The sequence below is a fragment of the Armigeres subalbatus genome, chromosome 2 (genome assembly GCF_024139115.2).
Source record: "Armigeres subalbatus isolate Guangzhou_Male chromosome 2, GZ_Asu_2, whole genome shotgun sequence".
Classification (NCBI taxonomy): domain Eukaryota; kingdom Metazoa; phylum Arthropoda; class Insecta; order Diptera; family Culicidae; genus Armigeres; species Armigeres subalbatus.
This window is the reverse complement of record NC_085140.1, coordinates 402,124,984-402,138,738: the sequence shown is the minus strand read 5'-3', so window position 1 is coordinate 402,138,738 and position 13,755 is coordinate 402,124,984. Positions and strand designations below refer to the sequence as shown.

The window sequence follows — 13,755 nt, the reverse complement described above, 5'->3', positions numbered from 1 at the left end:
CCATATTTGGGTGAACTGAAGTAAGCGTGTATAGTGTGTTTGTTTACAAACAATTTCACGTTTATTGGTCGAACGGTCGTACTGTCATACTTATCACACTTTGAGTAAAAGGTATTCATGAAACGAAAGCTAGGCTCCTTATTTTTCTAAAATAAATTACAATTAAATAAATAGTAAATTTAAGTGCATGATAAGATAACTGAGGTTAACAACAATACAAAGAAATCGGCCAATAAGCTTTTAGTCATTATTACTATACGTTACATAACAGGATCAGCCACAGATTCGTTGACCCGATCATAACATTGTTAAGAACAGTTCGGCAATAAAATTACATACTTTTCAACAGTCTATACGGAAAATAGAATTTTAAAAACATTAAACTCTTCAGTGCGGGAAATGAATATGCATTTTCATTGAGCCACGCAAATAGACGTTCATCGGGGCGTAAACAACCAGGCGTTGCTAAATGAAGAATAAACAAAGGTACACTTAAATACTGATAAGATAACATAAAAGTGGAACTAACAGTTGGCGTACAAGCGGAACCATTCCACGTTAGCATCAGCATTCATCAGTAACGATTCAAAATGCTTCGTTTGAGCAGAAACTTGTTACCGATCCTTCCGCGAGAGCAACGAACGGTGGCAGCACTTCGGGTAAGAAAATCAAGTTCCGGACGCAAAGATGATGGCTATAAACCAAATCACGTTGAAGCCAATACAGAGAATCCTGTGTCACGAACAGTCAAAATCCTTGGCAATGATATAAAGAGAGCCGCGAATTTTTTTTTGCCTGGTAAGAAAACTTCGGAAAAGGAAGATAACTATCTGGAGCGTTATCGCAGGGAAGAATATCAGAGTCAGTGTGACGTGCTCATCATTGGTGGAGGTGGCGTTGGATCGTCCATTGCGTACTGGTTGAAGAAACGGGCTCGAGCCGGATTGAATGTTGTGGTGGTGGAAAAGGATGCCACTTATCAGAAAGCTTCCACGTGCTTGTCTGTCGGTGGTTTAAGGCAACAGTTTTCCGTCGTCGAAAACATCCAAATGAGTCTATACGGTGCGGATTTCTTAAGGAACGTAAAGGATCACTTGGGGAATGATGTTGCTGTGAATTTCACACCTTTTGGCTATCTGATGTTGGCCTCGGAGCAGGGAGCCGAACAGCTGCAAGAAAATTCCAAATTACAAAATACGTTGGGTGCAAAAAATGAAATTTTAACGGCGTCGCGCCTTAAGGAACGATTTCCCTGGATCAACACCGAAGGCATAGCTGTTGGGTGTCATGGGTTGGAAAAGGAGGGGTGGTTCGACCCATGGGCATTGCTGTGGGGATTTAAGAAGCGTGCAATCGAGTATGGCGCCCACTATACGGAAGCTGAGCTGGTAGGATTTGAATTTCAAAAAAATCCTCATATTCTTGCCGAGGGAATCAGGCCTGGAGAATATGAGGGAACCGATAGAGCATACCTGAAAATGAAGAACGGTGAAATTCGGGATGTAAAATTTTCCATTGTGATAATTGCAGCCGGGGCTCAGTCCGGAGAGGTAGCAAAATTAGCACGAATCGGCACCGGAAAGGGGATGCTATCGATACCGCTCCCGGTGGAACCCAGGAAGCGCTTCGTTTATGTGTTCCAGTGCGAGAATGATCGTGGACCGGGAATAAATACACCCCTTACGATCGACCCCACCGGTACCTACTTCCGCCGGGACGGATTGGGTGGAAATTACCTTGCCGGTAAGAGCCCTTTACCGTCAGAGGAACCTTCGGTGGATAATTTGGACGTGGATCATTCCTACTTCGACAACAGTGTGTGGCCGAATCTGGCGAAGTTGGTGCCAAATTTCGAAGCAGTCAAAGTGAAGAGCGCTTGGGCAGGGTTTTATGAGTACAATACGTTCGACGAGAATGGGATTATTGGACCCCATCCGTACTATAATAACATGTACATCGCGACAGGATTCAGTGGACACGGTAAATATGCTTTTCAAATATCATTCAAACTCGTTTTTTAACCTATTTACCAGCAATTTTATGTTTCACCTATTTGCCGAAAAATCAATTCATAACTAATAGGGGACCATCCACAAAGTACGTCACGCTCCTAGAGGGGAGGGGGGGTTCCGAGCAGCGTGACGACTCATACAAAAATTTTAGAGGTTTAATACAAAAAGTGTGACAAAGGGGGGAGGGGGGGGTCGAAAATCGCCAATTTTTGCGTGACGTACTTTATGGATCTTCCCTAGAAGGCAAAATTCAAGCAAAATTTTTCATAACGACGTATGTAACAAAAGTAAACAAAACGGGGTTTTTAATACAACGTGACAATCACACGCGGCTTTATATAATACGCATCGATTTTACTGATTTCAGATCTTAAAATTCTTTAATTCGATCTTTTTGCGAATCGACGTATGTAAAAATTTCTATTTTTGAAGTCTCAGTGTTACATACGTCGCTTTAACATATGGGAACTAAGAGCGACCTATGTAACAAAAAAAGCAAAACAAAACAAAACTGCAGTTGCGTCAATCGTGCAACTATGGAAAACCGACCAATGTACACCGACGTACGTGTAGCATACCGGTGTATGTATAATTTTATCGTTTTTCACAGTGAATTTGAATGAACTGAGCTTTGCTATGAAGCACGTTTATTACGTGTCATGTAATGATGCATGCCAGCGGAAAAAAGTATTTAGTTTTAAAACAGTTTTAGAAAAAGTTTTGCCAACTTTCTGCAAAGGATTTCTCGAATCCTCGTAATTGTTACATACGTCGTTATGAAAAATTATGCTTGAATTAATGTTTACACATGCAAGAATTCGCAATGGGGAGCACACAAATTTTGCAATTCAAATGAATGAGTCGAATCGTTCTTTTTTTGGGAGATTTTTCTGGCGTGTTTCAACTCACGCTTGATTCAAAAACTCTTTGAATTGTGAATAGTTTCACATTGTGGTTTGGATAAAATAAATTTTAATTATTCTATTTGTAGGCATTCAACAAACACCAGCAGTTGGACGAGCGATTTCTGAGATGATCATCGATGGCGACTTTAGGACGATTGATCTAACGAGGTTCGGTTTTGACCGAATACTAGTAGATCAGCCCCTTTTCGAAGCGAACATTGTGTGATATTGTTGAGAAATAAAATGATTAACTCTAATAGTTTTGTGGTAATTTCATTCACTTTTCTTATTACTTTATCAAATGTACATTATGCCCCTAGAAGTGGCATTAAGTATAGATGAGAATTTATTGATAGTTGAAGACGATTGAGCGAACTACATAACGAGTATGAGACAGCTGAGAAAATAACTTCCTGGTCTGTCTAATAAATAGCTGGATGAAGTAATTCGGTCTAAGACGAAACCCCAGTGAAGAAATTGTTTCTCACATTACGAAACTTCTTAGACTTATTGTTTAGCATACTTAAAGCAAATCTCTATAAAAACAAAAAAAAACGTTAGAATTAAATTTGACTACTCACACTCTGGTTCAGCGAACCGGAATTATTTGAATTGTCCTGGCGTAGGGCCAAACAATCCACCAGCTTGTTTGCTGGCCGCCCGAGAAGGTGCAAAACCCAACAGTTTCTGAATATTTTGGCGAATGGACATCGTGCACAGAATGTACAGGAAGATGAACGAACACTCGGTATAGTCGTCCCCGGGCAGGTTGCGATGACTGAGCCCTTGTATCCATGAGATAGGCGTAAATGGCAAACGTGCTACTATGCGACCGTCAAAGCTAGAACACATAAAAATCAATGCTGAATGTTTTTTCTTCCAAGCACCGGATCCCTGAAACAATTTAAGCCTACGAACGGGATACTTGTGCAGGAGAACTTGATATAGGGTTGCGTCAGAAGACATTGCAAAGACATCCGAATAAACAATTACTAGTCCCGAATCAAAACTTACATGCTGTTGAACATGCTGAGCAGGGCCGTGAAAGCGAAACCTGTTGCGAACATCGATTTCATCTTGACCAAGGAAAGATCCCGATTATTGTTTTTGAGTTTTTCTTCATCCCGCTCGATTTTCTTCTTATGCGATTTGTCCAGAGAATCTCCGTGAGTTTCCTTCCGCTTTTCCACTGAAATTAAGTTTCCTATGTACCAAATACCTTCAAGGTCAATTTTGGGCAGTACTCACGTTTCTTGCTCTGTTTCTCTACTTCTCCCTTCAGTTTCTGATACTTTTCTGTTCGATAGACCATCAACCAGGTTAGGCCTGTAGGAAGATAATTCCGACATACAGGAGGTCTATAATCGGCAATAAAAAATACTCACCTTCACCGAGAAATGCTGTGCACACTGATATGAACACAATCAGTAAGGTGTCGGACCACATTTCAGCGGATGGAAATGTTTCGGCGTGAAATAATCTAATTAATACAAAAAAGTCAATAGTAGAAACCCAGGAACCAGGATAATTAATGAAGTTCTTTGGTAAATTGCAAGTACCTTCCTAAATTTGTTCTAGCTGCGACCGATGCCGATGAGGGACGTTCGTTTGACAGAACGATTTCACGTCACATTTTTTTTCACTTCATTACACAGTTAAAAATTTCTACCCGAATTATGACAATGCTTCTATACACACTGTTGTAAACAAATTCAAATTTTGATAAAGTTATGAAAATTATTCAAACAAAACTACTCATTTTTTCAGTTTTCCAGCAAATCACACCTCTTCAACCTTAAGTGTCATCGCCGTCAACTTCGCACTGCTCGAATTTCCATGACTCGACATAAATCTGTTTGACAGCAGCTTTTCAGTCACTTTTTGTTGAAAAGCCACTTCTGTATCAGTGCGTAAAAATAGTGCTCAATTTTGTAAAATCATCCAATTTCCGTGAACAGACAACGTACTACAATGGTTACCCAAACGGCCGAACCAGCTCCGGCTACCCAGGATGTGGAAATGGAGAGCGCCGAGGACGTGGAAGCCGCGAAAAAAGATGCCGAACTGCTGACGGTGCAGGAGATTCGTGAGCACGCACGGCAGATCGACAAAGCTGTAACTAGCAAGGAACCGCGATTCATTCTGCGTGTGCTGAGGTCGCTTCCGAACACCAGAAGGAAGCTAGGTTTGGTGGTGGTGCGGTCGTTGGCAGTGCAGCTGTTCCCCTCCGGTCCGGAACGAGACGGAATCATGGCATACATTGAGGACTATCCGGAGGGCATGCAGGAACCGGAGATGCCTAGACCGCGAGCTGCGATCAAAAGTCCACTTCCGGAGGTAGATGCCTATTTTCATCTGTTGCTGTTGGTGAGACTTTTAGACAAAAATGAACTGGAGAAAGCCTCTAAATGTTCCCAAGATTTGATGGCCAAAATCGTCGGACAAAATAGACGCTCTTTAGACCTTATTGCGGCTAAGAGTTACTTCTATCACTCGAGAGTTGCCGAGTTAAATAACGAGTTAGAAAGTATTCGAGGATTCTTGCATTCGAGACTGAGGACCGCTACGTTAAGGAACGATTTTGAAGGTCAAGCTGTGCTGATTAATTGCCTGCTGAGAAACTATTTGCATTATTCTCTTTATGATCAAGCAGATAAGTTGGTCAACAAATCGGTTTTCCCGGAAACGGCCAGCAATAACGAATGGGCCCGTTTTCTTTACTACTTGGGCCGAATCAAGGCAGCCAAATTGGATTACAGTGCTGCTCATAAACATCTAGTTCAAGCCCTACGCAAAGCTCCTCAACAGGCAGCCGTCGGTTTTCGTCAAACTGTTCAAAAGTTGGTCATCGTGGTGGAACTTCTGCTTGGTGACATTCCGGAACGACAAGTCTTCCGGCAGTCTGCGCTTCGTCGTTCCCTAGGCCCATATTTCCAGCTTACCCAAGCCGTTCGATTGGGAAATCTGCAGCGCTTTGGAGAAGTTTTGGAGAACTTCGGCGACCAATTTCGTCAGGATCACACTTTCACCTTGATCATTCGTCTCCGTCATAACGTCATCAAGACGGCTATTCGTTCAATTGGGTTATCGTACAGCCGCATCAGTCCGCAAGACATCGCCCGTAAGCTAGGGTTGGATTCCCACGAAGATGCCGAATTTATCGTGGCCAAAGCCATTAGAGATGGGGTGATCGAGGCCACACTGGACCCGGAGAAGGGCTACATGCGCAGCAAGGAGAGCACCGATATCTACTCGACACGCGAACCGCAGTTGGCGTTTCATCAGCGCATCAGCTTCTGTTTGGATTTGCACAACCAGAGTGTCAAGGCCATGCGATATCCACCGAAGTCGTACGGTAAGGAGCTGGAAAGTGCCGAGGAGCGTCGCGAACGCGAGCAACAGGACCTGGAACTCGCCAAAGAAATGGCCGAGGAGGATGATGATGGTTTCTAAAATGTGGCGCCGTGTTGAGTATGAGACACTCAAGAATCAATTTGCTTTTGTGAACGATTGAAATTTACATTATTAATATACCTATACCTAAATTGATTATTGATATCTAATAAAGTCAGAGCAAGCCCTGGGAAACTGTATTTGGAACTGGTACATATTCAAAGACACACCCATATGCATCGGATACGTATTCAGTAGGTAAAGTAACATCCTTTGATTCTTCTATCTGGCCTAACATTCGCCCGATTGCGAATCAACATGACCTTATGTCATCCTTCAGGCTGGTTCACACCTGTAGCACTTCTTCTTCAATGCCTCTACATTCCAACTGGAACTTGGCCTGCTTTTTAACTTTGTATTCTATTGGCATTTCCATGAAGGCCCCAGGCTTTTTTTGTTCAGTTTCTTTATTTGGCAGGCTCAGATGTCGTAAAAACAACTCTACGGAGCCAGAATCAGTCATTACACAACTATTTAAAATTTATATAATTAATAACAGTTCTTTCTTGGAAGCTTGAACGAAGGGGTTTTTGCTCGAAATAGCGGTTTTTTCCTTTGATGCAGCGTACACTGCTGATCCGCTTCATTTTCCTTCTGCATCTCCTTCAATTCCTTTTCCTCGTTTGGTAGTTTCTTTCTATTCCCTTCGAACATCACCGTCGGCTCGTTCATTTCGATTTCGTTATCCTCTTGCGCTACCTCCGACCGTTTTGCCTTATTTTCCAACGATTCCTCTCCTGCTATTACACCAGGAAACGTAACATTAGGACTGTCTCCCTTTTCTTTTTCCTGCTGCTTACCGGTCTCATGACTTTTCTTCACATTCTGCTTCCTTGTTTTCCTGTTGGGGCAAGAATTCATCCAGTGACCATCCGTCTTACAAAGGAAACATTTATTTTTGTTGCCGTTGTAAAAAATGTTTCCCTTCCTATTGAAAAAATGAAGCGAGGTAGGAATTTCTTCCCTCACGTCCATATAAACGCCGCGTACACCTGTATGTATAAGCGTCGAAACAGCCGGAAACTTTTTCCGAGCGACTTTCTTCACTTTCCCATATTTTCCCAGCACCGCAACTAACTCAGAGTCAGCAACTTCTGGAGGTAAATCGTACACGCGTACATATTCAATGCACTCTTCCGCATGTGACATGGATACCGCTGCGTTTTTTCCATTCGCATAATGAAAAATTAAATCTTCAGAATTGAAGGTTAATGCGTGCAGCATTGCTTCTTCCGATTGATATTTAATAAACACGGACTTTTCTTGTGCGATCCTATAAACCGCTTCAATTTGGCCGGAATCCGTATCGAAGGATTTCACAAAGTGAACAATTTCACCCATATTCGGGTTTTCGCTCCCATTCGGGAAGCTAAACTCGATGGTGTTTTTTATTTCACAAATCCCTGTGACGATAACAGTCACAGACTTGCTAGCGAGAACAATGCACAGTTCAAGGCAAAGCTATACAATAAGCTACCGCGTGGTTTGCACCGAAAACAACAACCTGCTGCTCTTTCGAGAGATGAAAACGAATTGAAGGCCCCAGGCTTCTACAGCATCCTGAATCTCGAGCACCTCTCGCTGATCTTTAATCAGTGTCTCCGGCTCAGCTACTTCCCATAGTCCTGGAAGTCAGCGAAAGTCATCCCCATCCGGAAGCCTGGGAAGGATTCTTCCTCCCCCAAAAGTTATCGTCCCATCAGCCTTCTCTCAGAATTATCCAAGCTATTCGAAAAAGCTATTTATCAGCGGTTACTTTAGTGTGTGTGTGTGTGTACAAACTAACCCCCACTGTCTGGCAGTGATGTTATGGAAGAAAGCTGTCTGTTCCAACAGTCAGATTTAATCCGGGAGTTAGAAAGTGTTAGCTCTACTGCAGCTCCAGTGACCCATTTCAGAATGCCTGGTATTTCATGTCCACTCCGAGGTCACTATCACTAACAGTAAGCCCCGCCTGTTTATGCTACCGTTTATCAAATGGATAAAGGTGTCATAATCAAACTTCCGGATTCAACATTAATTTATCTTGAATCCAGCGCGCATATAGTTCAATTCATATATATATATATATATTTATTTTTTTTATTGAATAGATGTTTCTTACCATGTTTATGTTCTTCATTTTCATTTACTGCTAATTCTCCTTGTTTCACCCTATCCATTGGTTACTTCCATCCACTAATAACAGGTTACTTTTTCTGAAATATATTGCTTCGGACATTATTTTATTTAGTTAAAGCAATTGAAAATCCTTTTTATCCTTAGTTAAGTCGGTTGACTTCTTTGTTTACTCGTTTGTATTGAAACAATCATAACTTTACTCTTTTTGTTTATTTTTCTTTTTGTTCAATCTTCCAAATCTGACTCCGATTCTTCCTCACTACCAACTGTTTCATAAATTTCTTCTGCCTTCTTTTTTAAGACTTCCCTGTCCCTAGCCAAACTTAACCATTCTTCCTCTGATACGTTTATTAATTTGTTTTTGTCTTCCTCTAGTGAGTCATTCCATGTTTTTGCAGGCCTTCCTCTTTTCCTGACTGTTGTACTCATTTTCTGTGCTACTTTTAATGGATGTCCCTCATGTCTTCTTTGTATATGACCCCAATACTTGATCCTCATTACTCTGACCTTTTTTACTGCTGATTTCCCATCCAGTAATTTGGATACTGTAATTCTTCCTGTCGGTCTGCCTCTACAATATTTCAACATTTCCTTCAGTATCTGCATCTCGTATCTATTAATAGAGCTCCTGTTTCTTTTGATCAATGCTGCTGTCTTGAGCCCGTATGTGATAATGGGTGATATTACAGTTTTATACATCATCTGCGCTATCTTCCACTGTGGTTTGAATCTTTTTAAAAATTCGATAATAATTTTGCTGCTACCTATTGCTTGTTTACATCTTTTCCTTGTATCTTGCGGTCTATTTAATGTTTCTGAAAAATACGTACCCAAATACTTCAAATTGTTTACAACCTCAATCTCTTCATTGTTTATTTTAATTGTTTTGGGTATGTTCCTATCTGATTTTGGTTCCCTGATCATCACTTGACTTTTTTTCTCGTTAATTTCTAGTCCTACTTTTCTTAACTCCTCTTTTAATATTTTTATGATTTTTTCCGTATCTTCTACTTTTTCCGCTACTATTAGTACATCGTCTGCAAAAACTATTATCACTGGTAACTTATCATTGTTGTCTTCTAACATATTAATCCTATGCCATCTCTTTTTTGATTCCCTAAGAACTTTTTGTAGTATAAGGGTGAATATGTACGGGGATAACGGGCATCCCTGTTTTATGCCTCTTGCTTTCATTTTTTCCTCCGTACAGACTCTATTTATCAGCGGTTACTTTAGTCTGCCGAAAATCTCAACATCTTGCTCGAGGAACAGTTTGGTTTCCGACGCGGTCTGTACACCAACTGATTTGAGTTTGATTTGATTTGAGTAAAAGCAATTTAATTAAAAACGGTAAGCAGTACGGGGTTGGACTTTTCTTATACTATGTTTTAAGTGATCACAAAATAAAATTTCGAATAGTAATATTATGGAACGTACACACGGTCAAGCAGTTTGACCAACATTGACTCCACCTTTAGTTTATTCCAACATCCATCAAGTTTCACCAACAGCGATACGAACAATCAATTTATTCGACCAACAATATCACACACAAACGACCGAAGCGCCAACTTGAGCACCAACCATCAACAAATATATGGGGGTTTGTGCAACTTTACTACAAATGCTCAAACATGTTCGGCGAACCTTGACTCCACCCCCGACAACTCAAACCAAAATCAAACCGTTTTATTTTTTTCCAACCGAGCCGCCAACTGTCAAATGGTTGTTCGAACAACTTCACACACGTTCCAACAAAGCAGCAAACGAAGCGTTTTCATGGGGGTGGAGTCAATGTTCGTCAAACTGCTTGACTGGTGTGTACGTTGCATTATGTTTATTGTACAGTAGAAGAAAAGTCCATCCCCGTACTGCTTACCGTTTTTAATTAAATTGATTCTAGAATTTTTGGGAAGAGTTTTAAAAACTGTCATGCAGAGATGCCTGGAAAAGGCAGAGCTTGGTCCTATTGCCAAAGGCGGGAAAACCATCGGGGGATCCGTCGGCATATAGACCAATATTGTCTATCCGGAATAAATTTATAACGCTTTTTATACCGAAGTTGGATTTTTCTCCAGATAGAGGCAACTTTCCCAACTTCGGAAGTAGTGCGGGATTCGCCTAAAGATGCGCTAAACAACGCATCAATTAGTTTGACAAATAAAACTTCGGAAGAAAGTTCGGTTCGGAAGTGCCGACTTCCGAATTCTAACTTGGTGCTACGCCGACAATATGCCTGCTTGATACGGCGGGGAAGGTGCTCGAGAAGATCATCCTCAACAGGTTGTTGATACGCACGGAGGATGCGGATGGTCTATCGAGTAACCAGAATCGAGGACTGGTATACGACACGGAGGCAGGTCGGAAGTGCGTTGACATAACCTCAGGGGTTCCGCAAGGTTCCATACTGGGTCCGGTGTTATGGAACGTCATGTACGACGGTGTCTTGAGGTTGAAGTTCCCGGTGGGCGTGGTAATCGTCGGCTTCGCTGACGATATTACGCTGGAGGTCTACGGCGAATCGATCGAAGAGGTGGAGTTGACTGCAGCCCACTCGAACGCAATTGTGGAGGAGTGGATGAGTTCCAGGAAGTTAGAACTGGCTCACCACAAGACTGAGGTGGTTGTTGTTAACAACCGAAAGTCGGAGCAACAAGCGGTGATAAGGGCAGGCAACTGCACGGTCACCTCTGAACGCTCCATCAAACTTTTGGGGGTAATGATCGACGATAAGCTCACCTTTGGTAGCCACGTCAATTACGCCTGCAAGCGTGCCTCCACAGCTATAGTGGCATTGTCCCGGATGATGTCCAATAGCTCTGCCACAGAGAAACAGACGTCTCACTTAGAACAAAATGCAATCAAAATCATCGTCACGAAAACATTGTCGCCCAATGCTAAAATCCCGGTGAGTGGCCAAACGGCAACCAGATGGTGGTAGTGTGCAAACGTCAAACACAAGCAAAATCGATGAAAGCGCCATCGGTGGCCGATTGACCACCTACAAAAAGTTAAATAAACCGTTTAAAAGGTGTACGATGGAACATATGTTGAGTGAGACGTCTGTTTCTCTGTGGCTCTGCGGTTTATGCCAGTAAGCGCAAGCTTCTGGCTAGCGTTGCTCTGTCCATAGTGAGGTATGGGGGGCCAGCTTGGGGCACGGCCCTGCGTATTAACTCCAGAACGAAGTTAGAAAGTACGTATAGGCTCATGTGCCTAAGAGTTGCGAGCGCGTACCGTACCGTGTCGCACGATGCACTTTGCGTCATCACCGGTATGATGCCTATTGACATCGTTATAGGTGAAGACATAGAGTGCTTCGAAATGCGCGGCACGAGAGGCATCCGTAGGACTGTCAGGTTGGCCTCAATGGTCAAATGGCAGCGTGCGTGGGACAGTTCCACTAAGGGTAGATGAACACATAGGTTGATACCGGAGATAGGTACGTGGGTCAAGAGGCGCCATGGAGAAATCACTTTCCACCTGACCCAGGTCCTTACAGGCCATGGTTGCTTCAGACAGTACCTACACCGGTTCGGCCACTCGGCCTCGCCCGAGTGTCCGGTGTGCGCAGGTTTAGAGGAGACGGCGGAACACGTGTTATTCGTGTGCCCGCGTTTTCGCACAATGCGTGACCACATGCATGCTTGCCACATGTGATCTGGACACTACAACCTAGTCCGGAGGATGTGTAAAGATGAAGTTGGCTGGAACGCCGTTTTATCGGCTATCGTCCAAATCGTCTCGGAGCTACACAGAAGGTGGCGCGTGGACTCGAGGAATGGCTAGTTCAGGCGCAAATAAGAGGTGGTCCAAGGGTTCGCAGTCGGCTTCATGGGTCATGGTCGGCTTCATGGGTATGGTCGAACCCGATCCTTTTATCGAACAAGTGGCCGCGTGAAGAACAACATGGTATCATCGCTTTCGCGGCGTCGGTCAACCGGGCGGGTTCCGAGCCCGAGGACGGAAAGGGGTCCTCGTCAAGGCTGGGGCAGGCGTAGGCACCGCGTCGGCAAGTCCCTCTGTGTGCTGGCGAATAGGCCCTATCGCAGAGAGGTAAATTTGGGGTTTACGCGGCATCATCATTCTTGATACCAGTCGTGCAGAGGGAAGCAGGCGCGAAGTCTACCCTTCCCACCTTCCGAGGACATAGGGCGTGGTAAGACCACCTGGAAAGTCGGCAATGCGCTGGCACGATACCATGGTGTTTTTCTAAAAAAGCGAGTCACGATGTTCGATGCTGCAAGGACACGCAGCTAACCTCGAGGGTGCGTTATGCACTGGCCCCCCTTTGAAGCATTACTTTCTGGTTGTACCGAAGGGACGATGGGCTTGGCGGAAATGGAAACGGTTTAGCGGGTCGGGGATGCAGTCCTGCCTCCCTCGTTTGCTGTTGGTGGTGGCCCCTAACCCCGCACTTCCTGGACAACCCAGGATGTCTGTTGAGCAGATTCCCCCTCCATTGCTTAGGAAGAAGAAAAAAAACACACATACATACACACGGACAGACAGACATTTGCTCAGCTCGTCGAGCTGAGTCGATCGGTATATAACACTATGGGTCTCCGAGGATGCTATAAAAAGTCCGTTTTTGGAGTGAAATGATAGCCTTTCGGTACAACTTTGTTGTACGAGAAAGGCAAAAATAGGTATTTAATCTATAGATAGTAGAATTTCACTATCTATAATTTAATCCATAAGCAAAAACAAAATTAAATATTGTCAGATTTTCTGGATATGATACACTGCGCGGCGTTTGTAATGTTCCCAAATGGGTACTTGCACAAAACTTCACGCGGCGAATGACTGTCGAAAGGTACGGCCGCGCCAAACGATACACCGCAATGCTATTCACCGCAATGCTATTCACCCATAAGAATCAAGTAAACGGGGTGCAGAGAGCGCGGCGGCGTACCTTTCATGAAGGGTTCGCCGCGTGCAATTTTGAGAAAATCAGGCAATATTTTTTTTCGTGAAAAGTTTTTAAGATTTAAATGCGTGGCAACACTGTTTATGTGCTTTTATAAATGTTGCCAATGAGAATAGATAGAAGGTGAGGAAGAAGACTAAATGCAAGTGTATTAGTGGATGATGAAAAATGTAAACAGCAAATGGTGACGTACATAATTGCACGGCTTCTTATGGGAGCTCGTTTGAATGTAGTAGTGAAAACTTTTTCGCCATACACGAAAGGCACGCACACAATATATAGATTTCCATACCTTAGTATTTATTTTCATTGAAATGTTGCATCAGTTGCATGT

The 13,755-nt window shown here is 43.1% G+C and overlaps 3 protein-coding genes across 4 annotated transcripts; 2 read left to right on the top strand and 1 right to left on the bottom strand.

The window, feature by feature from the left end:
* The first annotated feature begins 77 nt into the window (after window positions 1-77).
* Window positions 78-3,174, top strand: LOC134213308 (FAD-dependent oxidoreductase domain-containing protein 1). Its single transcript, XM_062692256.1, has 2 exons — window positions 78-1,980; window positions 3,004-3,174. Exons 1-2 carry the CDS (start codon window positions 591-593, stop codon window positions 3,141-3,143), a joined length of 1,530 nt encoding a protein of 509 aa, XP_062548240.1. The 5' UTR covers window positions 78-590; the 3' UTR covers window positions 3,144-3,174.
* Window positions 3,175-4,549, bottom strand: LOC134213310 (calcium load-activated calcium channel). 2 transcript variants are annotated; one of them, XM_062692260.1, is made up of 6 exons: window positions 4,477-4,549; window positions 4,303-4,397; window positions 4,166-4,243; window positions 3,932-4,106; window positions 3,516-3,758; window positions 3,175-3,453 (listed from the first exon to the last, which is right to left on the bottom strand). In XM_062692260.1, the coding sequence occupies exons 2-5, from the start codon at window positions 4,361-4,363 to the stop codon at window positions 3,521-3,523; spliced, it is 552 nt and encodes a 183-aa protein (XP_062548244.1). In that variant the 5' UTR covers window positions 4,364-4,397; window positions 4,477-4,549; the 3' UTR covers window positions 3,175-3,453; window positions 3,516-3,520. The 2 variants fall into 2 exon arrangements, with proteins under 2 accessions (XP_062548244.1, XP_062548243.1); XM_062692259.1 differs by having other exon boundaries at window positions 3,175-3,758.
* Window positions 4,550-4,782: 233 nt separating this feature from the next.
* On the top strand, window positions 4,783-6,510 carry LOC134213309 (probable 26S proteasome non-ATPase regulatory subunit 3). Its single transcript, XM_062692257.1, has one exon. It carries the CDS (start codon window positions 4,889-4,891, stop codon window positions 6,368-6,370), a length of 1,482 nt encoding a protein of 493 aa, XP_062548241.1. The 5' UTR covers window positions 4,783-4,888; the 3' UTR covers window positions 6,371-6,510.
* Window positions 6,511-13,755: the final 7,245 nt, after the last annotated feature.

Excerpts from the sequence above, each read along its gene's own strand:
- LOC134213308 (XM_062692256.1), top strand. The coding sequence starts at position 591 with ATGCTTCGTTTGAGCAGAAACTTGTTACCGATCCTTCCGCGAGAGCAA. Across the intron at positions 1,981-3,003 it reads GACAGGATTCAGTGGACACG|GCATTCAACAAACACCAGCA; the intron begins GTAAATATGCTT and ends TTCTATTTGTAG.
- LOC134213310 (XM_062692259.1), bottom strand. The coding sequence starts at position 4,363 with ATGTGGTCCGACACCTTACTGATTGTGTTCATATCAGTGTGCACAGCA. Across the intron at positions 4,244-4,302 it reads CACAGCATTTCTCGGTGAAG|GCCTAACCTGGTTGATGGTC; the intron begins GTGAGTATTTTT and ends ATCTTCCTACAG. Across the intron at positions 3,759-3,931 it reads CTCAGCATGTTCAACAGCAT|CTTTGACGGTCGCATAGTAG; the intron begins GTAAGTTTTGAT and ends TATGTGTTCTAG.
- LOC134213309 (XM_062692257.1), top strand. The coding sequence starts at position 4,889 with ATGGTTACCCAAACGGCCGAACCAGCTCCGGCTACCCAGGATGTGGAA.